This window comes from Teleopsis dalmanni, chromosome X (genome assembly GCF_002237135.1).
Source record: "Teleopsis dalmanni isolate 2A chromosome X, ASM223713v2, whole genome shotgun sequence".
In the NCBI taxonomy this organism is placed as follows: domain Eukaryota; kingdom Metazoa; phylum Arthropoda; class Insecta; order Diptera; family Diopsidae; genus Teleopsis; species Teleopsis dalmanni.
In genome coordinates, this window is record NC_051848.1 from 52,711,100 (window position 1) to 52,735,744 (window position 24,645).

At 31.4% G+C, this 24,645-nt stretch overlaps 1 protein-coding gene across 1 annotated transcript in view; it reads left to right on the plus strand.

Annotated features, from left to right (window-relative positions):
- Positions 1 to 24,645, plus strand: part of LOC119688415 (voltage-dependent calcium channel subunit alpha-2/delta-3) — an 88,351-nt gene that overhangs the window by 41,160 nt on the left and 22,546 nt on the right. Inside the window, exon 3 of the mRNA XM_038103096.1 lies at positions 1,371 to 1,481. Within this exon, the coding sequence (XP_037959024.1) occupies positions 1,371 to 1,481 (111 nt within the window). The remainder of the gene's footprint in view (positions 1 to 1,370; positions 1,482 to 24,645) is intronic.

Below are 24,645 nucleotides of genomic sequence, written 5' to 3' on the forward strand. Positions count from 1 at the left end.
TTATATATAGGTTTTCTATATTAGCAATAAAAGGGATAATTTTCTCTATCAATGTAATCAATATACTGTGAACTTCTATTTCTTCCACTTCTATTGTCTAACAAAGAACAGTCAAATCATAAATGCCCCAAATGGTCTATAAAGAGCTCTAATATCTATTTCATATTTTATGGCAAAGCTTAAATTGGTTACTGCTTTTCTAATTAGACATGCTTCAGTTTAGAATTATTATTCAAAGATGGAATTAAAAGGCATTGACAATCTTCTAGCCCCTTTGCGGTAATCGCATATCGGACTCATGAAGTTTTTGCTCTACTTATTGCAGTAGAAGCCAACACCCATATATATAGGATATGTTTTAGTGTATTTTCCCCTATAACTGTTGTCATATTTTCCTGTTGCGCAGAATAGACTTTGTCTTCTTTATTGAATTAATCCAGTGCACAAATTTTATTTGGATTACATCATTTTGACTGGTACATGAGCCTTAATATATAAAACTTTACACCAATCAAGTGTAATTATTGATTAGATTAATGTATTTGGTTAAACAATAGACCTTTTGGTCTAAGGTGTATCTTGTTGTTTTATAATAATAAGAATGTATCATATAAGAAAGTAAGTTTATCTTATTACAGTGATTTAACGGTTCCACTTAAACCTATTGGCGTAAGAACATGTAAACGGATTATAAACTAATGAAAAAATTCCTGTATTTTATCAGACCACTAATGATAAGTACTTAGCAATACTCAAATCAGCTTTGTATAGTCAGCTAAATTTCAATAAATTAACTAAAATTTTTGTTGTTTTTTCGTTTCTATTCGAACCTTTCTTTTGTTTCTATTCGAACCAAAAAAAAAAAAAATTCACAATAAAAAAAACTTGATTTGAACTAAATTAGATTTATTTTCGCGTATAAGTGCTTACTATATCCAAATTATATCTGATATCTTTATAGGATATCTCAAAGTGGTTGCTAGATTCTTGATGTTTGGGATAAGCAGTTTTGGGTACAGAAGTCAGTTACAAATTGTTGATTCCCCCTATCTTTTATTATCAAAAAATAAATTATATTATGTAAAAAAAGAAATTTGAAATAAATCACAAAAAATTTGAATGCAATAATAAGTTTATTAAGGAATGATATAGTTGAATTGAAATTTGGCTGAATATTTTCAATTTCTTCGAGTATATCATTATTTCTCTGAAAATTTATATCAAAAGAAATTGAAGTAATGAATTTTGAATAAGTAATGTTGAATCAAATAAATTTATGCAAAATTTCTTATTGATTTTTTTTTCACCATCTTATCCTTATGCTCAATAAAACAATTCTTATCGTTGTTGTTTTTCTCCTTTCTTTGCAGCGATTTAAGGACAATGACATCGAAGTTAAGCGAAAGGATGGCATACTACTTTTGCGTGAGTTAGCAGCTGAGGTGAAGAATTTTATGGATTTCAAGCGTAATGCCGTTATGGTAAGTTCACAAACCATTTCTAGCAACTAACAGCCAAAGCCCAATACAGTTCAATGCTTTCACATTGGTATTTGAAATATGGCCAATGACAAGGACTAAGAAAATGTGTAAGACACGCCACAGAAAGGCACAAAAAAGCAAGAAGACTAAGCCACGAAGATTGTGTTATAAAATATTTAACTTAGAAGGGGGCATGAACATGTATTGGGTTATGTTATTACATATAAGTATATATGGCTTTGTGACTATGTCGATACGAGCATTCGAGATTCCTCAGACCACATTTCCATAGCTCAGATTTTTTTCTTTTTTCTGTACGCACTTCTGATTGCATTTTCAAATGAAACCATTTTCCAAACACCCGCAAGGCTACTTTAAATTGAATTGAAAATGAATTTGTGAAATAATGTGAAATACGTATTTTGCAATGTAAATAACGAATCAATATGCATATTAATGGAGTAAAGGACACTGCAATAAAAAAATAAAAAACAGAAAATATAACTGTAGTATAGAGCCTGTAGCAAATTTAAAACAAAATAAAAAAGCAATAATAATCAAATAAAATGCTAAAAATATTAAATAAAACAGAAAAAAAAATAATTCAAAACCAAAAAAAGAAAAAAGAATTAAATGCAAAACAAGGATATACGAGCAGCGGAAAAAAATATCCTTGCCGCTGGTGCTTATGCTTTCCAATTTGACAAACTGCGAAAATTTCATTTCATCCCAACACATCAGCACCGCCACTGTGAGTGATGGTGAAGTGGGGGATTTGCTGACAGGGCGCGTAAAACTTTACTAAGTTTCCGAGCCTATTTGATGGATTATTCTCGCTGTCTTTCGCCGTTGATTTGTGTATCTTACTCGAGTATTTTTATTTTTTTGTTAAATGTTTTTTGTTTTTTGTTTTTTTTCATTTTGCGAATTTTGTTTTTGTTATATTTTTGCTTTCTTATGTTTTTATCAGTTTTACTTCCTATTTCACGCATAAAAGTATTTTGACCTACATTTTTTTAACGATTTTTTACTGTCTTCCAAATTTTATGCCAGCATATCATACCACTGTTGCCAACATTGCCATGGAACAGGACGAAGCAGCACTGCAGCACTGCCGCACTGCCGCACACACTTTCAGTTCCTAGTATCCTGCAGCTAAGAGTGGCGACCGTAGTTTGAGTTTTATTCATGTTCGGCAATTGAATTTCCAAATTTAACGACTTGTCATTTGATTAGTTCGTTGTTTGGTCCTTTTTAGAGAAATGCTGTCAACAAATTCTAGCTCATCAATTTTGAATTATGGAACATAAAATATATTTCTCATATCTTCAATTTAGTCTCATCTTATTCCTATTTTATCCTATTGCCTTAATGTACTTTTCACTGAAATACACTCGCAATTATGTTATTATATTGTATCTTCATTAAGCGAGTATTAGAAAAAAGGATTTCAATAACATATAAGAAAGCTTCCACAAAACATGCTTAGGATATCGAAACCTGTTAGACCGTATAATGAATTTAAATAAATCGAAACTTCTTAAAAGTATATAAATATGACAGCAAATAAAGAAAATTTATTGTCGATTAAGTCGGAAGTAATCTCAACTAACCTGATGAATATATGTTTTCAGATGTCTGATTTCAGCTCGTAATTTTTTTTAAGACACTATTAAAAAATGGGTTGTTCACAGTGGGAGGATAGTATAAAATATCTGGGGGTCACTTTTGACAAACGGTTCAATTGGCTTAAACATTTGAAATACAAACGGAATAGCTGATCTAAGATTCTACATTTATTAAAGCCGCTATTTAATAATTATCACTTCAACTTTAAAAACAGAAAGTTACTTTATACGCAAGTAATTAGACCTGCACTACTGTACGGATGTGTTACATATAGCAAAGCCTCAAATACTACCTTAAAGCAAGTACATATAGTTCAAAACCTGGCTTTAAGAAAACTGTTTAAGATTCCATGGTATATTAGATCAACAGACATACATAAAGACCTTAGAATTGACTCAGTGAAAAAATATATCAAAAACAGAGCTCTAAAATTATTCACTAAAGTTGATACGCTAATTAACCCCGCCCTAACAATCCTCAAGTCCACTTCTGGACTCTCAGGAAGATATGCTGATTTAAGGTCCATAATCAACTAAAAGACAAATAAATGATATGTTTTTTTTTTAGCCTAGTTAAAGCCTAGTGTGGGGTAGAGATAAGCTCCCCAGCTATTATAGAGTAAAAATGCGTAATAGCACTAACTCAAGAAGAAGAAGAATCAAGAATCAAGAAAAGTTATTTTAAAAACTTGATTCATTTTTCGCTCCAATGTTATATTTCTGCTCAATACACAATTATAGTATGTTTGCACTGCTCACTTAGTAAGTTCAACAAACTAAGTTCAGTTTACATTAACCATACAAAGCGCTTCCATAAAGTAAAAGCATATTCACATTATCTCATTTAGGCGATTTTGATCATTATAGTCACTAATGAGGATGATTTACCATACAAAATGCTTTCATACAAATGAGCTCATTATCAATAAATCAGCTTATTTAAGGCAAAAAATGTAGAATGCAACCCTTAAAAATAAATTTCCCACAAGGGCAATTACCAAATAAGTGTAAAATGTAAACAAATAATAGCTGAACTGTAAACAAAGGTAGTGAGGAAGTAAATATTTAATAAAATCTTTGTTCTTATTAATTATATATGTAATTGATATATAGAATATAAATAAATGAATCGGTACACAACAATATCAATTATATATTTTATTGTTTGTGTGAAGTATTAGTGAGTAAAATATTTCTAAAAGAACAGAAGCTCTCTTAAAACTTTCAAAGCACTTTCTGATACATAAAATCTCTTTCACATGCAATAAGTAACTTACGTTAATGGAAACGACAAAATCCTAAAGTTATTTAAGTAACTTACTAAGTAAACAGTGGAAACATGATATTAAACTACAGTCGCTGGCTAGAATTGCTGACTGTACCCACAGTAATCCAATTATGCTGTATTATTAAAATATATTTACAGTTAAGAAATTAACTGACAGTAAATTAATCTTGAAAAATTAGCAATTTCCAATGATTAAGTAAATTTGAATAGCTGCGGTTTATGCGTAAGTTTTAAATAATAGTACAGGAGCTGCAATAGTTGTTTATGAATAATGATTCAAAGTTGACAAGGTTTAATTTCCGAACACGGGCAATTAAACCAATAGCTATTTTCAAGGACCACTGATTATGGATATTACACGATATCAGAAACAGCTCTATGTGGTAGTTTCATTTGGATTTGGAAATGCATTTACTCAATTTAATTTTTGATATCTTTTACTATAGTGACGAACTACTGTTGTTTAATCGTACGTTTAGTCTAAACCCGCATTTTCGCTATATATTTCGATAGTTAATATAATAAGGCTCGTCAGTGAAAAAGTTTGTTTGATTTCGGGAAATAGATTTTGCTTAATGCTTTTCCAAATAATGACAAAGTGTCAAGAACAGAATTTTCGGTTTATTTTATTTTAGTGTTATGAAGAAAGTGGAAAATGCTGTTTAAACAAAAAGAAGAGAATTGGAAGAGAATAGTAGATTTTACAATGTTAGTTAGTTAGTAACTTGAGGTGGAGGGAGGAACGCATACTCCTCAATGAGCTAAGAATGCCGTTTTGAAACTACAAATCTTCATAATATTGAGTAGTAAAAAGGTCAAACAAGAATCAGCCAGAGGCATTTGGCTAGATTAGACTGCCAATGTTAATGCTGTAGCTATCGTCAAATACACTGATTCTGGCCAACAGACACTACAGGTGAGAGCACAATGTAATGCGACTGAAGAACTGAAGAATATTAAACTAAATGAGAATTATAATTGCTTGAAAAAATTAAAAAATAAATTAAAGTGCTCAGATTATTCATAATAGTTTCTATTACACCATATATTTACATATTTACTGAATATTTACTAGTAGTTTTTATACTGATCACATTAATAGTCATACCAATCATAATAGTGACTGTTTCTTTTATATGCTGGTTATTGCTACAACTATTATATTATATAGTTAGTTATTCATGATTTTATTTCATGTCTTTACGATTGGATTTCGTATTTAAATTTCATCTGTAGTAGTCAAAAGAGTAGCATATTTATCATACAGTTTTACTGACAACTGCTGAAGCTTATGTACTAAAACCAATAAATGTCATTAAAAATAAATACTCATTTCTAAACTTATAATACCATTCAAAGCCATTTCTAATATTATTTATTTGCCTTCATATCCGCATTTGATGTCGCATTGCTATGCAAAACGTTTGCGTTAGTATTCAGGATAACTTAGCATTTATATGTACATAGAGATGAACAATATATAGATTTATATATATATATATATGTATGTATATATAATAATTCACTTCATTCATATACTTGGCACGCACACTTATTATTGTAAAACGAAATTTCGTATTCCGGTTGCGTTACTAGTCAACTTGCGTATCCTACTACTGGGGCAAGGATGCGCTAAAGGACACTCGGTAAGTGGTCAACTTATGAAACCAATCACTTGTTAGTCATTTGACTTTAAATTGGTTGTGTAATATTAAATGTTACAATATTTAATGAAAGTAAAAGTTTTTTTATTGTTTATTAAGTTTTTTATTAATAAAACTTTTGTTAGCTCTTCGTAACATAATTTATATATAGAGGCAACAATGGCAATGATAAAGTTTCCAAAATACTTAATAAGAGCAATTAAAGCATAAATTGAGTACTACACTTAATTGGCTTCTTTTATGCCATTAAGATACATATAATTTGAAAAGGAAAAGAAAAGATAAGGAGCTCTAGTGCAACGGCACACTTACATCGAATCGGCTACTGTGACAAAGGAGGCCGAAGAGGACCATCAAAAATAAGACACTGATCACTAATCAAGTCATAAGGCCTTTCCTCTTATATGGAAGCATAGCAACAACAACATTTGTAAACCAGATACCGAAATAACAATATATATATAACTTCTTTCAAACGCATAACAGAAAGCAACCCACTTGGTATAACAGAAAATACGACGTTCACATAAATGAGAGGTGGTTAAACGAATGAAACTGTTTTAATAGATGATTAATAGATTTTGTAAAACGTTATAGGCTAACTAAATTTCAAGCTATTGTCTTTGACTGGAAACTAACATGGAAGAGAAACTGCGTAGAGTGCGTTAGGAAAGCCAATATTGCGGTCTTTTATGTAAAAAGGCAATTGGTAAGAAGTGGGGACTAAAACCACGAAACACTTAATGGCTTTATATAGCTGTTATTAGACCTATAATGTTATATGGCATCAAGCTGAACAGCTGTTGACAAATCTTCGTACTGTTCGTTACTTAACAGGGTTCAAGAAAGGTTCTTAGCATTAACTGTGATGAAAAGTAGTACTGATAAAATGTTAATCTGTTCATATTGCTCAAGGTACTATAATGTAGCATTCTGCCATAAGTACGAAGAATTGCTTATCTCTCGAGATTATTTCTTACACAATAGCAGTTAGTGGACTTAATGGTGTCTTCGTAGATTTTACATTGCATTTTGAATATTATAATAACTGTAAGAACATGAAAGATTCTTACTTTATATTCTAAACATTCTATAAGATGGATTATAAAAGGGCTATTCTCTACAAGACCCATAAAATTTGAACAGATAATTCTTAGTTTTTGCACCACAATAATGCACCAACTCAGAATTTAGTTTATATTCTTTCATAACTATCGTATTCGTCTAATTTTGTACCGTGTTATTTCGGGCTAGTGTTTTATCTCAAAAATTTGGGAATCTCAATGGGGGTTATTAATTAAATCACTGCGCGTTTTCAAAATCACTCCGTTAGGTAGCTTAAGCAATTGTTTCCAGGATTGTTATAAATATAATTTAACGCGAGTGAAGTTCTTTGATGGTGATGAAATATATAATTGTAGGTATAACTACAAATTTTAAAAGTTATAGAAAATTTCACTTTATTTTTTATTAATAGTGTTATGTTGTCTACACATTAAGAATATCAGAATATTGTTCAATGGCTCAACAATACGATATAGTATAATATTAATGATGACTTTGTCTGTACAGGTCAATAAGACCATTCCTCGCTTATCAAGAGGGGCTTTATTTCTGTAGCTGCTTTATGACTACCGATACCTTACATTTTCGTGATTTTGTTTATTATTATTATTAAATAATAGGCTATGAATAGCACCCCGATCCAATAGATCTATTATACTGCTAAAAGCCCAACTAAAACAATTCTAGACAATTCTATTTATAAATCTCATAATTGCTGCAGGCTTAATTTTACCTATTTGATTTGGGACCAAGACCCAGCTTCTAAGGTAGTTACGTCTATGTTTTGCCAATTCTGGGCAATTGCATTGAGCATATGCCGTTGTTACCTTCTCTTTATGACAAATTCGACTGGAATCACTTTCTACCTCACTTATATTCTTCATGTGATAATTGAGTCTATAGTGTCCTGTAAGAAGTTCAGTGTAAAGTTTATATATTATCGTTTCTGCTAAGATTAAGGATAGCATCAACTTTGTTGTGTTCAGGATCAATAAATCTTCTTGACTGCCGCATGCGTGTTTGGGTTCTCCGGTGTTCAAGTAGATTTTGTTTCTCCCGTTCACATATTAAGTTATTTGTGAAGCTATTTATTACCCCGCAGAAGGGCACTGCGGGGCTAATGAAAGGAGTGTTTGCACCCTTTTTTGCTAGGGTTTATAAAAATCACTATATGACGAGTATTGAAGCCGCAATTAAGCCAAACTTCAGTTGTGCATTTGTTGGTCTTTTTCAATATTAATTAAGTAGAGAATTACTTGCTGCATTAGTTCTTGGTTTTTTGCTTCAATCTTCATTAAAATATTTTAATTTGCTGAAATTACTAAGTTGAGTTAGTAGATTGCCGTTAAATTTATTGAAAGCGATTTAGTTTTTCTTCTTTTTCTTTTGTACCAAATATAATGGAATAACTGCACAATAAGTAAACAGTAATTAAATTGTTGCTTATTTTTGACATTAAGTAATTAATAGGAAACAAATATGCCACATTGTGTGCCAATAAAGCCTGAAACCCCATTTCAAACCTTAGCAGACCAAGTATTGACAAACAATTGCTAATTGTCGTTAGATTTTCCATATCAGCTGCCAACTAAATCGAATTAGAGTAGAAGTACGTCGAGTTAAACGGTTCGGTTCCGTTCGATTCGATTCGATTCGATTTGAGTCGAAATGCATTGATCTAAATCAAATTATAGCGGAGCTGTTTTGGAAATTGGCACGCATATTGAACATTTTACATAAATTGTGCCTTCAGAAACAGCGACATTTAAAACAAAAATGTTTAAATAATGAAATACGCGGTTTGTGACCACAGAACATAATACAAAATTCAACCATTTATGAAAATGTGACGCGCGCATCAGTTGAGACGCGTGTGTGTGCTGTGCCAACTTGAATGTTCATTCATTAAAGTGTCCGGAGGCAAACAAACAAGTGCCGGCACTCGGCGCTTACACACTTGCAAGCAAACAGGCAGGCAGGCAGACGGACCGAACAGCATCCAATATGCAATCCTTCCATTCGCGTGTGTCCGGTATGTGCAGCAGTAAGGACTACTCGTTCATGCAGTTTCATTTTGTCTGTACACAATTCCATTTAACCGCTGATCCAGATCCATTTGCCAAAGCAATTGATGCTCGGTTTGATTATTACCCGCACAATTGATATTCAGTTGTAAATGGTTGGAAAATGGAAAAATGAAAATGCAATTAACAAATGCAATAGCAACAACAAAAAGACCAAAGAATATTGCAACAACCAAAAAGAATATATACACTTATAGTTTGGTTAGTCATTGCACATGAAGAGCAGAGCATATGCCACACCAACAATTTTTTACAGCTCAGATAAACACCAAGTATTGTACTCCAGTATGAGAATTTCCAATGACATTGCAACATGAATTCAAATAAATATATAAATAAATAAAAACAATAACAAAAATCAGAAAAAAAAATATAACATTAAAAAGCTTAAAACTTGAAAGCAAAATGTATCTCGCTTGCATTTTTTACACATGCACACAGCCTACATCCCCTATTCGCTATCCCCCATCGCTCAGCACACATCACCCCATCACCAAATGCCACAACGGCAATTTGCACTTATGTCGAACATGAAAATAATAGCGCAGATACAATACAATTGTATTGAGTGCTGTGTGCATACTCGTCTTGTCCAGTACAGTTCAGTACAGTTCAGTCCAGTCCAGTCCAGTTCAGTTCAGTTCAGTTCAGTTCAGTTCAGTCCAGTACGCACCATATTGGTTATAACGGAAAAACAACAACAACACCGCCGACTACAAAAAAACAATCTGAACAACAATAACAACATATACAATAAGTACACAAACAATATACGCCTGCACCTACAAATCCTCCAAGACCACAATGTACCTACAGTTACACCTGTAAATGTGCGCTTAAATGGTGGTGGTCAATGTAACAACGTTGGTCGGTTGGTTAAGCCATTTCAAGTTGGAAGCCATCCATAAAAGCGATTTTTACATACGTTTAAGTAAAGATAACTGTAACCTTAAACGTAGTTGCAGTCATAGAAAATAAAAAAAAAAACGAAGTAACAGCAACATCAAAAACATCAAAAAAAAGAGATGGAAAGGAAAGAGAAAGCAATAATATAAAAACCAGTTGTGCGGTAGTGTAAAGTATAGGCAGTTAAATATGACACACATGCTACTCGGCACAGCTAAAAATCAGTTATGCAGTACAAATCGAAAACGGCATTTTATTTCTATACGCAAATAAATCAAACCTAAAATACAAATCAATTTTTTAATCAACTGAGTTTTTAAGCTGACCATACTGCTATTTTGGAAGTATCAACCGTCTGCGGTCTTTGGAACAATCTATTGATTTAGCTCTTCACTTATAAATATTGGACTGTGTCAGGAAATTAAACCCTGTCAACTTTAAGTTGTGGATCCGTGTGAATACACAACACCAACTGAAACTTGATTTGCATTATTCAAGTTTAGGGTTATTCTAATTTTTGTTGTTTATTCAGTAGCTAGCATAGCATAAACGCATATACTACAGCTGTGCAAATTAACTGCGCTATATAAATTGTTGATTTTATAAACTTCAACATTATTATGTTTTGAAAACATTTCTGCATACTTACTTTAACATATATCGCTTAATAAGAACTTTTGTTAAATGTTTTTTTAAATTATTTCACTAATGTTAGAATTGTCCACATTAAGTTATCTAATAAAATTAGGTTATTAAATAAAGATTAATATTAAAATTACCTGATATTTCGAAAGAAATGATCTTTTCGAAAAATGTTAACAACATCTTAGTCTTATCCCGAATATAAGAGATATAAAATTTATTTTTAAAATATTTATTATTGACATATTTATTTTTATGTTAAGATGCTTTTTGAATTATAGTTTTAAAGGAACTATCTTCCTTACTTTTGTTTGTGTAATTTTTTTGTTAATATACTGTATCTGCTTTATCAGCGTTTAACCATAGGCAACTAAAATCAATACTATCTAATTGCTCAATGGTTCTATTCATCACCGCGTCATCTGAGTTACCCTGAAAACCCTCCATTTGCGAACAGCTGTCACTATCATCAATGCTGCTTACGTTAGACGCAACAAACTCGTCAATGCATTGAGTATGCCAATCAGGAATGTACTGATCAACGGAAACCGCACCATCAGTAATATCAATATCAGTTGCATAATCCTCATTATTTGGCATATCCGAAGTCAACAAGACATCCCTGACATCACCATTAAATTCGCTTCCCGTACCCAATATGTCATCTGTGGTATCCTCATCAAAAAAGACATTATCATCAGTTGTCACGTTCTCATCATCTGCAACCAACATGTCCTCTGCGATCTCCATATCATATTTAATTTCCTGATTAATCCTGAAAACTGTATCATCTGTACTGTTGGCATCGATTTGAATATCTGTAGCCAACATGCCATCAAAGACATTCGCATTGGATGGAATATCAGCAGCTAACGTGTCATCTGCCCCAAATGGGATACTTGCCGCTGATATCATGCGATAGTAACATCGCATGTGATATCCACTATAAATAGAATACCCTCAACATATATAACAAGTGGGGTATCTTACTGGTCACACTTGTCTAAACAAATGTCATTTTCAACATTACAACTGATTCTCGAGACACCCACCATCTCGTCATCAATCGATTTGTTTTGCTGCTTCATTTCATTATCTGAGACAATGTCACAAAACTCCATTGCATCTGTAGTAATATCTTCTATAAATTCGATGCTATCGTCGAAAATTTCATCCAAGGTAAATGGATTACTTTTAAATTTTTGTTTCTTTGAATCCATTATTTGAATTCCTTGTATACCCTCAATTTAACGAAGTTATAGTAATTCATCTATAATAACTGAAAACAAAAGATTTATATTTCTTTTTATATGAGGAAATTTGAATTTTCATAAACATCCATCAAAATTTGAAGAATTCATTCATTGTTCACATTTAATCGAAGTAACGATAATGATATATTCATTATTTATTTTTCAATATACAGTTTATATTAATATACCAAGTACAAAAATTGACAAAGGTAGATGTGTTTATTCTGTTTATGTCTATTCTAGTCTTCTTTTATTTCAATATCTATTATTTCAGTTATTAACCAGTAATACCGATACCTTGCTATCAAACACCCTTAATACTATTTTAAAGCAATTGTAGACTTGATATAATATTACATGTAATGCTTGAAAGACGTATTTACTTACGTTTTTGATTGAAAGAGTAATCAAAAACTAGTGGAACCTGTGATTTCCACTGTATAGGGGAATTATGAGGCAACAATTGAAAAGTTCCCGAAAATTTATTCAAGTTTACCAATAATTTCAGTCTTGATCTAGTTTCCTGATTTTATTATAGCAGATACTATGCAAAGCAAGTAATTTTTCAAATACGTCAACTAATGAAAGGAAAAAGCTATGCTAACATAAATGGATGATAAGGTTAAAATTACAGTGTTGCCATAACACAAAAATAAATTTAAAGCTGTAGTTGTAAAGATGTTAAATGAAAATTTTTATTTAGATTACTATATTGTTTTTTATTTTTGTATTAATACATAACAATCCAAAGTTATTCCATTCTTCTGAAAAAAATTGATGTGAGTTCTCTTTGATCTAAGTCAAAGCTGTCCAAAACATTGGCCCATGGTTTACATGCGGGCCGCGGCTAATGTTTGTAAGGTCTAGACCGCATCTGGTCTGGACAGCGCTGGTCTAATCAACAAATAATAAATAAATAGTACGAAAGTTATTGGTAAACTTGGAAATTGGAAATTATTGGTAAACTTTTCGATTGTTCCCTCGTAATTTTCATATTCAGTGGGAAACACAAGTTCCACTAGTTTTTGATTACTCTGTTTACGTATTTACTGAAACCTTTCAAGCATTACATATAATATTATATCAAGTCTACAATTGTTTTAATATAGTATTGAGGGTGTTTAATATTAAGGTACCGGTATCACTGGTTGTTAATTGAAATAATAGATATGGAAATAAAAGAAGACTAGAATACACATGAATAGAGAACAAGAACATGTACTTATTTGTTATTGCAATTTTAATATCATAACGAACACATCCACCTTTGCCAAACTTTGTTATTAGTATATTAATAGGCCTTTTTTTTGTAAGCATATCGCAAAAGAACAACCGCTTATTTTAAAAATAACATATGAAACAACAGCACTGCTGGCTTATTTAATCCAACGTTTTGAAATCGCTTAACTAATAAGCGGCTTAAATCGCATGGTTGCCAAGAGTGAAAATTCGTCTATTGTTAACGATTTTTGGTAGTGCATTCAAAATTCCTAGTTAACTGCCAACGAATCATTGCGTTAATTATTCGTATTTTTTTGTCGTCATTGTTCGGAACAAATACGTCATTATTTTTATTTATCGTATTACTGTTAAAAGGCAGAAAATTCATATTTTTTTCACAATCATGTAAAATAAAAATAATCTGACCAATAATTGCAAAGGATTATTACGTGTTTTGCATATGTAAGCCTAACAAAATTTCCATTTTGTCCAGAGTTGCCATTGAAAGTAGTGCTTATTTTATTTGTTCTTTTGCGACATGCTTACAAAAGAAAAAGCCTAAATTAGATTGTATTAAAACAAAAATAATAATAAATATATTATTACCGTTACTTTGATTAACTGTGAAGATTGTTTTTTTCAAATTTTGACAGATGTTTATGAAAATTCAATTTTCTTCATATAAAAAAAATATAAATATTTTGTTTTTAATTATTATAGGTGAATTACTATAACTTCGTAAAAGTGAAGGTTTACAAAGATTTCAAATAATGGATTCAAAGAAACAAAAATTTGAGAAGCGATCTAAAAAGCGTGAAAGTATGAATAAAAGTGATCCATTTACCTTAGATGAAATTTTGGACGATGGCACTAAATTTATAGAAGATATTACTACAGATGCAATGGAGTTTTGTGACATTGTCTCAGATAATGAAATGAAGCAGCAAAACAAATCAATTGATGAGGAGAGTGTGGGTGTCCCGGGAAACAGTTGTAATGTTGAAATTGGCATATGCTTGGAGGAGTATAGGCAGCAAGAGTCCCCACATGTCTTATATATTGAGGGTATTCCATTTGAAGTAGATTTCACATGCGATGTTGCTACTCCATGTGAAGCAATTGGCTTAAATGACATATCAGCGGCAAGTATTCCATTTGGGGCAGATGGCACATTAGCTGCTGATATTCCATCCAATGCGAATGTCTTTGATGGCATGTTGGCTACAGATATTCAAATCGATGCCGACAGTACAGATGATGCAGTTTTCAGGATTAATCAGGAAATCAAATATGATATGGAGATCGCAGAGGACATGTTGGTTGCAGATGATGAGAACGTGACAACTGATGATAATGTCTTTTTTGATGAGGATACCACAGATGACATATTGGGTACGGGTAGCGAATTTAATGGTGATGTCGGGGATGTCTTGTTGGCCTCGGATATGCCAAATAATGAGGATTATACAATTGATATTGATATAACTGATGGTGCGGTTTCCGTTGATCAGTACATTCTTGATTGGCATACTCAATGCATTGACGAGTTTGTTGCGTCTAACGTAAGCAGCATTGATGACAGTGACAGCTGTTCGCAAATGGAGGGTTTTCAGGGTGACTCAGATGACTCGGTGATCGATAGAACCTTCGAGCAATTAGATGAAATTGAGCCCAGCTGCCTATGGTTGAGCGTTGATGAAGAAGAAATAGTGGGGTAACGAAAAAAATTCAAGAGATCAATAGAGAAAAAAGATAACATTAAAAAAACAATACTCAGTAAATAGCTTTTAGAGTCAAGAAATGCTTATTTAATTTTCTTAGTATCTATTTTAAAATGTTATCTCTTATTAGTCAAAATTTTTTCATAAATTACCACTTTTTTGACATGGGAGCAAGTATATCCTTATATGCTGTTCTATAGTTTAGGTCACAAGTTTTCAAAATTTTAAGTTCGTAGATGACAGAATTCCTGCATTCTCTGTTGGGTCGTTAAACGTTCGTGAAGATTTCTATGATTAATCGACAACTAAATGCAAAGAAAGCTAGTAGTTGAATTTACGTACCCCAGATCTAGTTATGCCTAGATATAATGGAGCAATTTCGTTGATTAAAATCGATTTTTATATCACTTTTCGCACAGTTGATTAACCCAAGCTATTTATTCGTTCTTTTTGTGGTCTGCAGTTTTATACCGACACTCTTAAACAATCACAGTTGATTCACACCAATTTTCGAAATTCGTCACATATGATCTAACCCAAAAATTAGTTCACCAATTTTAGTTTTCAATAATTAGTTGAGAACTACATTTGCGTTGAAATATTTATTTAATTTTGTACAAAGATTCAATCTCTGAAACAAAAGAGAAAATGTTTGAATATGTTAGAGTGACGTCATTTCCAGTATTTTGATCCATTTCTGAGCAATGGCTTTTTTTCAACGCATCCATACTGGAATATTTTTCAGTCCTTACCTCGCTCTCTGAAGTGGTCCAGATGAAACAGTCCATTGGATTTAAATCTGGCGCATTCGAAAGCCATTGATTTGTGGGGACGAAATAAAGTGTGGAACATAATTTTTTAACCATTCGTGGTTTACACGAGCTTTATCAGACTGAGACAGGTGTCGAGTCTTGTTGAAACGTCTGTGGTCTACGCCCAAAATATTTACGTGCCCACAGCTCTAAAGCAACTTCCAAAACATTTTCCTGATATTAAGTCGCATTGATTTTGACACCAGGCTCGATGAAAACGATGAGAGCATCCATCGGCGGTAACAGCTCCACATACCATTACTTGAGATAGAAAATTACTTCGAGTGGCCATTCGTAGTCTCAAGGATCATTTAAGTAAACAAAGTCACTTTGAAAGTTTCTGAACTGCTCAATGGGGAAATTTTTCTCATCAGAGAACACAATGTTTGGAATTTCGCCGCGCTTGCGCAACTCCTTTGCTCTTTCGAATCTAAGTTTTTGTTGCTTTGTTGGAAGATCTTGTGCCTTTTAGAGCTTGTGAAGCTTGACCTTCAGAATATACCTTCGGAATAGCTTATAAACAATATAGTTGGCAATATCAGTTTGACAAATATATCTGTGTATAGTTGATAATATTTCAATCACATTATACAGTATTTTAGAAGACAGTATTCTTTAGTGGATTGTAGTAAAACTATATTAACCCATATCCGCCTAACGTTCGATTAATCGAACAGCAAATTTTACCACTTTTCATGGATTTTTTGTTTATATTAGGAAAACTTTAGAGTTTATATGTCATTACTTTGAATGTATGTATAATAATATTTGTGACTTCACTCCACATCCCCCACCTCCTTACTAATGAAACTTTAAAACAAACATTTTAACCAAAAATTAAAAAAAAAGAAGTCCTTGGGCGGGTATGGGTTAATGAATTTCTATATCTTATTTAGTTAAAAATATTTCATGGCATTTCTCTAGTGCGATACCAGACGTGCTGAGTGTAGAGTGACTTCTTATAAAATTCCATTTATTTCAGAGCACATTATAATTCATAAAAAATGAATATATACTCATATATTCGTGTTAGCGCAATTATAAACTTATATTTATATGTATATATATATATCTTTATTACGAAATTGTAACCTCTCATTGTTTTCCTGTTAATATATTTTACAACAATAGCAGTTTAACACAATCACTGAAGCACGTAAATGAAAATGCTCATATACAAATATCCTTATTCGCAGGCGGTCATTTATAAATAATCCTTTATGCAAGTTTAAACAACCATTTTTTTCGCTGACCAACCGCTTCATATTAAGCTCAAAACAAAAAAAAAATAATTTATACATAGTCGAATCCAAAATATGTTTCAGAATACGAGTAATGGTAACAAGAGCATAGAGTCAGTTAACCTATTGTACTATATGCGGTTAATTAAAGATGAATTAATCTTTTCCTGTTCTATTTTTTTGACAACAATTCAAACGCATAAATGTTGTTTGTCATTAAAATAATTATATCTCATTCACACGTGACTGTATCTTACAAATTATATTATTTACTTGACACAAAAGCAGAGACGCTATAATTATTAGGCTGTATGGAACCGTTTAATTACAGTTTGAACTCTTAATGCTTCAATTATTTAATATCAATTATAATAAACACTCTATTTGTGCTCGTACCGCTTATCAACCATATTATTGCATAAAGTTTTTGCCTTCTCCTTTTTACATTTCCAATTTTCCTCCTTCTCGGGGGTAATAATCTATACAGTATACCTAGTATTGTGTGTACGAGTGAGACTACAACACAACATAATTTTATTGCATATTTTCAGGACGAATAAAAATAATATGTTAAATGAGAATATTCTTTTATCTCTTTAATTAAAATACAATAAAAGTAGTAAATATTTTAAACTATTACCAAAGAAGGAAAAACCTTTTGTATTTTCTAAAAATAACTATTAATGAAATAAAGTGCATTATTTTGAAACAATTGCTAATTATTTGGTTAGTTGGTTGCAGTGGCAAGCTATCAGAAAGCCTCCATGTACCTCAATTAGCAATTTTTCGCCATGTTTAGCTACCACATTCTTCACAAGAACCCCTAATATAGAAGAGTTTAGCCTAAATCCTTCCCGTCGAATGTAAATAGTTTAATAATTCTTTGGTCTTTACCAATGAACAGTCTGATAAACTATCAAATAAGTATCTTCCTAAAAACCTATTTCTTTTAAACACCGAAGCCGGAAATTCACATAGAAAATGTTTAATGGTTTATTTTTTCTGCATGTTTCCACAACTTCTGCAGTGAGTATTAAAAAGAATGTGTAGTTTCTCTGCGTAGGTTCTTATGCCCAATAACCAAAGAAAATTGCTGTAGGTAATCAGACGATCACTCTTGCTTACTTCTCAAGATGCTATTTTACTACAATTCATGTTAAGCGGAAAGTTGCACATGCCCTAAGCACCTTCCATTTCCTATTGACCAAATAAAAAAAATATCTAGAAGTAAATGTTTCTCTTAACGGTCTTCAGGATTACATTAACCTGCATACCAGGGACTTTCTGCTTCGACAATTTCTTTCAACTTCAAGAACTCACCTTAAAATATATTTTAAGCTTTGTTAAAGAAATAGTTTTAAATTTTTTAGAAAGTCTAAATAAGTCTCTTAGAATCACCTTGATAACCTTAATTTAGTCTTACATATAACATAATAGATACGAGGAAACAAATTCCATACCAACTGCATTTGCATGATAATAGATGATGTACACTTTATTTACTAAACGTCGAATTAGTACGAATTCGAGGGACATTTCGCTGTAGTTTGACATGTTATACATATAGTCTGACTTTGCTTACGTTGGTTGAAAAGTCAGTGTGGAGCAAAGAGCGAATTACCTAGGAGCTTTATAGCGATTGTAGGACAAAACTTAATAAGCTTAAACGAGACAATCAGTAGCCAAGCAACTGATAGTGCACGATAATGTATGATCGTTCAAAGCCTTTATGCTCAATATGAGCACTTTATTGAGCATTTGCTATTCCATCATGTTGGGGTCGTTCTTCAAAATTTTTGATAGAAGCTTAAAATAGCTCGAATAATAATTGAAGCTTTACTCAGTGTGATTACTTTCTAGAAACAAGTGTGTAAAATTATTTTAAAAATTGTGTGCAATAATAATAGCCTAATATTATAGTGATAATGTTATCACTATTTTAACGACTATTGTTACTACTCTTATTACTACTGCTACTACTTTTACTACTACTATTTCTACTATCGCATAGTATATTTTTTTTTGTAAATAACTATATTGCTTTAAGCAACTCAATGCATTTTTTGTACATTCAAATTGCTTAAACTTCATCCTATATATTTTTTTGTTATTCAATTTTTCATCTTTGAAGCTACTATTGAAAAACTTGCTTTGCAAACTTAAAATTTTGATAAAAACAAATTCGAAATTTTTCCAACAATACGAACTTCAAAGGTATTCCATTTCCTACTTAACTGTTGCCTTCCTTTTTTCATCTAAATTTTTCGTACTGCTATGAGATTTAAATAACAGAGCACTTTTCTCATTTCCTTGTAAAGCCTGCCAGCAACTTAATTTTTAGAGCTTTACGTTTTACTACCTTTTTTTGTAGCTTTTTTTATTACTATTTTGTTAAATAGTAAAAACTTTTGAGTAGCGAGAATAGTATGTTTGATTGATTTTACTTGCTTCGCACTGCAATTTATAGCATTTCCGATAGATGAGTTCGTAGGGTAAGAAGGAGCAGTAAACATAATCCTTAAATTCAATTCATTACAGAGTTGCATTTGGCTGGCTGACTGGCTTTGACAACGAAAATCACTAGAATGAATGTGAACAGTTGCATTTCCTTTGGCTTGAACACATAAGTTTTAAGTTTTTATTGACTTTAAAATTGCGTTAGAAATGAAAGTCAAAAATAGATATTAACAGCAAAATAGATAAAATAGATAAAATAGATAAAATAGAAAATATAGAAAAATAAAATAGAAAATAGAAAATCATTTTTCTACAATTTTATGATGACACTTTATCGTTTGAGCTATGCTATCAAATATAAAACCGAAATAAAGAAGAAACACCAAAGGGAGTCAAGCCACTACCACTACTCGTTCGTACGACTTGGCATGAGTTGTGTTGGAAAAGTGTTGGAAAAATAGCTAACGAAGTTCTTTGGGAATAAGTAAAGAGTATAAGTGCACTACCGTTGAGTAAATGTCAGTATAGATACTGTAAGTTAGAGTCAACTACTGCACTCCTTCACGAGAGTGGTACAGTGGTGCAAGACTACTTAGTTTCACTGTACTTGTACAACAACGAAGTTTTAGGTGATAATGTTGAGTATCTCCATAGATTAGTTTACTCTTTCCATATTTTCACTGCCTCTGTTGGTAGCGTTTGACTGATTGTGCTTGACTGTTGGTCTGTCGATATATATGGACTTTTAATGCAGTGCAAATAGTTTTTGAAGTTGATGGAGTTTGTTGGTCTTTTCACTCTAATTTTTCTTTTCTTTTCTTTTACTTACTGTTCTGTATTTTTTTTACTACCCATATAAATGTCGTCACCTTACCTCCTACCCTGTGGTCAGTGCAATGTCTATCGATATTAAATATTGAGTTAAGGGAAAACTTAGGTGTTGCTCTTAAGTGCTGGATGACTTAGGAATCTCAGATTCAGTCATTTTTATAGAATTTTTTTCCAGATTTTTTCCCATGCTTTCTTTTGAGTTTTCTTTCTTTTCCTGAGTGCATTTAGTAAAATGCATTAAAAAATGTCAAAGCCAGTGAAGTTGTGAGTTGACATTTCTAATAAATTAAATTGCTGACAAAAACTAATAAAACTGACAGGAATGGAAATTATTTTCAACTTGAAAACAGTTAAGTCCACAATTTGTGTTACTTTTATTAATAATTTTTATTTAAATTTCTCAAATGTTATTCGCAATGTCCTTAAGCAATTTCCACCACTTGACTTTTATCGAAATGCAAAGAAATTGAGATTTTAATGAAATTTTATTAACTTATATTTATTTAATGAAAATAGCCGGAGTTCATGTCAAAAGCAATTTTATTTATTGTGTGGACTTAATTAAAAAGTCCAGACAATGCAGATTAAAGTTTTATTTATTCTTTGAAGTCTTAAAAAACACTCATATATTTCAAATAAATTTTTAATAAAATAAATAAAGATGTTTTCGAAAAGTAGTGAACTACAACAACAAAAATCTTTTTTTATATTATTTTAATTAACTGAATTTTTGCTCTGACCATACATGTGTTTTGAGTATTGCCAAATACCCATCAACAGTGGTCTTGGAATTATGTCATATATTTTATTATTCGTAAATAATTTTTTTAAACTGCAAGTAATAAGAATCGAACTTGTGCCCTGTCAAATTTGAAGCTCAGAGTCAGCGCTCCTTAACCAACTGACCCAAAGCCGTACTTGGCTTTTATGTTCGCACATTTTTCTGGAGTTTTGTTAATTTGCTGTGAAAGTTCTATCAACAAATGCACTTGCTGTGTTTATACTAGAACTAGAAATCTTAAACCAGCTGTAGAATAACTGAATTAATTAATTATATTTTATATTTTTTATTTTTATTTTTAATTGTTATATTTTGTTATTATTCTGTTTGGCATTATTTGTTGCATGATTTATACATTCTTTCTTATATATAGAGCGTAATCTAGAAACTGAGAAAGTCATTCTAATGTTTTTCTATAATTCGCACGGGCAAGACCAATATTTTGTGAATATAAGTTGTAATTTAACGTTATAAAGTATTAAAATAAATAAAATAAAATGCAAATAAATGAATGAATGCAATTAATAAATCATATTTATTCATAACTGAAAATTTTGATTACTAACGATGACAAGAATTTTATATAGACTACAAAAGTGAATAATTCCTAAACCCAAATGTACAAAAAAAAAATTGTAATCAAGTAATTTTCGGTTACTGCTCTTTCAGATAATGCAAAATATATATCATCAGTAAATTTCGAACATAACTATTGACTTAATTGTTTTTTAGTTTGCCAGTGTCAGGAATTGAACACTGCCAAATTTGAACCGTAGACTCATACAAAATTAATATGAGTCATTTTTTTACAAATCGGACGAATTTTCCTAAAAATTAACATTGAAGGCACATTTTTAAATACGGACGTCCTCTAGCACGTTTTGAGGTATCGAATCAAACACCTTTCCAGTCAGAGCACTTTCTTCCATTTGCAGAACATGACCAAGCCAGCGAAACCGCTGAATTTTTATGTGCTTACCATGGTACCTTGAAAAGTCTTCTCAGAGCCTGGCTTTGTGCAATTTCTAGCTGGCGAATAGTAGTGTTTGAAGCTTTGCTAAACGCTACACATCCATATAGCAGTGACGGACGAATTATTTGGTTATATATCAGTTTCCCGTTCTTAGCATTGAGATTTTCATTTCTGAATAGCGGTTGGAGGTGATGAAGAATTTTGCCACAGCCATGTGAATCGTTTGTCCAACGTGATGTCGAGATATTTAACGCCATCCTCCCAGTTAATTACTATATCTCTCACTCTCACTCTCGACGGATTCTGTGTCCACTTACACGTAATAAACACAGCCTTATTTTTATCATTATTTTTTTATTTTCAATTTCTGGAAATACTCCAGAATGAGATTTACATACTCTTGAAATGTGGTGGTTATGTTGAGAGCACATTTATCTGAGTATAGCATTCAACATAAATAATATAAATTAATTATTATTTTTGATTTCGATTTCTGATAAAATTCTACATAAAACCCAACATTTTCAGGACGTTATTGTCCTTAAAAGTATTTTTTAAAAATTAATTTATCTTTTCCCTCACGCCTAACACATACACAGTATTTTTCAATAAAAAAAAGGAAGACCATATCAGAAAAATTTTTTTTATTTTTTATTCTGGATACGGATTGACCAGTGAGGTGTTGTGAGGTGTTCTAGTGAGGTGTTGTTTCCAAAAGTATTTAAAAAAATTAATTTAACAGGTGCCTTACACGTCACTCATACGCACCGTAATACCACTAAATTAATTTTCCACAAAAATTTTGCTTATTATTTTTGAATTAAGTTTATTATTAAATTCTACATAAAAATGAAACTTTTTGAGTCGTTATTGTTCTCAGGGGTTTTTTTTTGTTAAAAGAAAATAATTTCGTGTTATTTCTTTTAAGTCACGAATTTACAATTTTCAATATTTCTCCCGATGATTCTAATAATAGCGATGAAGAAGATGACCCGCTTCAGTTGTAAAGAATCTACAGGAAAACTTAATGGCACAGTAGATAGAACTTTAAAAATAAAAATATTAAGTGTAATGCATAATTGGTCTTTTTGAAGGGTTACGCCTTACTTCCCAAATGCCACAAAGCAAATGATTACAGAGAAAGGTATATTAAAACGATCCACTTCAAAAAGCCATCAAGCACTAGGAATACATGTTACCGAAGCAGTTTTCAACTTTCACGAATGGAATGAAAATAATCAAACCATTTTGAGAAAATTTTGGCCCATTAAAAGTTGATAGGTGAATAAAAATTATGATTCCTAAAAATTTTGGTATAAAGCTTGGTGTCAGTAATTTGTTAAGAAACTTTTGATTAAAGTTCTTAGATATCTCCAGGAAATTTAAAATTGGAGTTACTTTTGTAAGCTTTTTTTTAGTTTTCGAATTTTTCGATGAGCATTCCTTTTAGGCTATGATTTAAGGTTTCATGACTTGAGTGTTAGCTTTAATCAATGAAAACTTTTGTACCTGAATTTTTCATAGTAACAATTTTGAAGGGCCTCATCAAATTTCTAGTTATTGTCACCTCTAAACTTTGTAAGTATTTACGTAAACTAAACTGAACAACTGTTCTGTAATTACAGAAAACTTTATCTTGATACATTATATTTATCCCACCTATTTATTCTGCACACGTACTACTCATATGTTGTAGTCCAACTCATATTCAAATATATGTTCACATTGCAGTTTTTTGCATCTAAGCTCTGATGAAGTGTTACATATGATGATGTCCGCTTGACGTTGTTGGCCAAAGTGTTCAAGTGACTTTTCACCTTTAACGGAATAGGCCCAATAACAAAGGCGAGTGTAACCTTTAAAGGTTACACAGGAAAATATGACACAACTGAACAAGTTTCTTTATTAGATAAGAGCTCTTATAGTCTCTCTTGGTTTTCAACCTTTCCTAAAAAAATAAACATAAACTTAAGAAAAATATATAAAAGCTACTAAAGACAAAAGAGTATTCATCAGGTAAACTTAAAGGAAAATATATCATGTATATAGGAAATATGAATATTTGTTAATGTTTCAAGATGATGTTCGAAGAATGAACGGAAAACAATAAGAATATTGAAATACATCACTCATTGTTTAAGTAAAAGTATATTAGAATGAAAACTTTGCTTATTTTGCGATAAAACAAAGAGCTTCAAATTCTCATTTAACTTAACAGTTGGCAATCCATGCAACCATCAAGCCGTTCAGATGCGATTGAACTCATTAAAATATGAAACCACAAAACGATAAAAAACACATATCTATTTTTCTAACTATTGTTTAAGCACTCATAAAAACATATTGCTTATGTTTCTATAGTCAACTATGTTATATTTAAAAATATATTTATAGTATTGAAAATCTGTACTCCGTTCAAGAGCTTCAAACACTACCAGTACATAATTATACTGGCTTTACTTCTATAGTTAACACTCCTATCTACATATACATACTTATAGTTTATGAAGATTTAAGAATTGGTATTCGACTTCCAAGCATCCTCTTTTAGAATAGAATAGAAATAAACAGGGTACAAGCTCCCAATGGAGCACAGC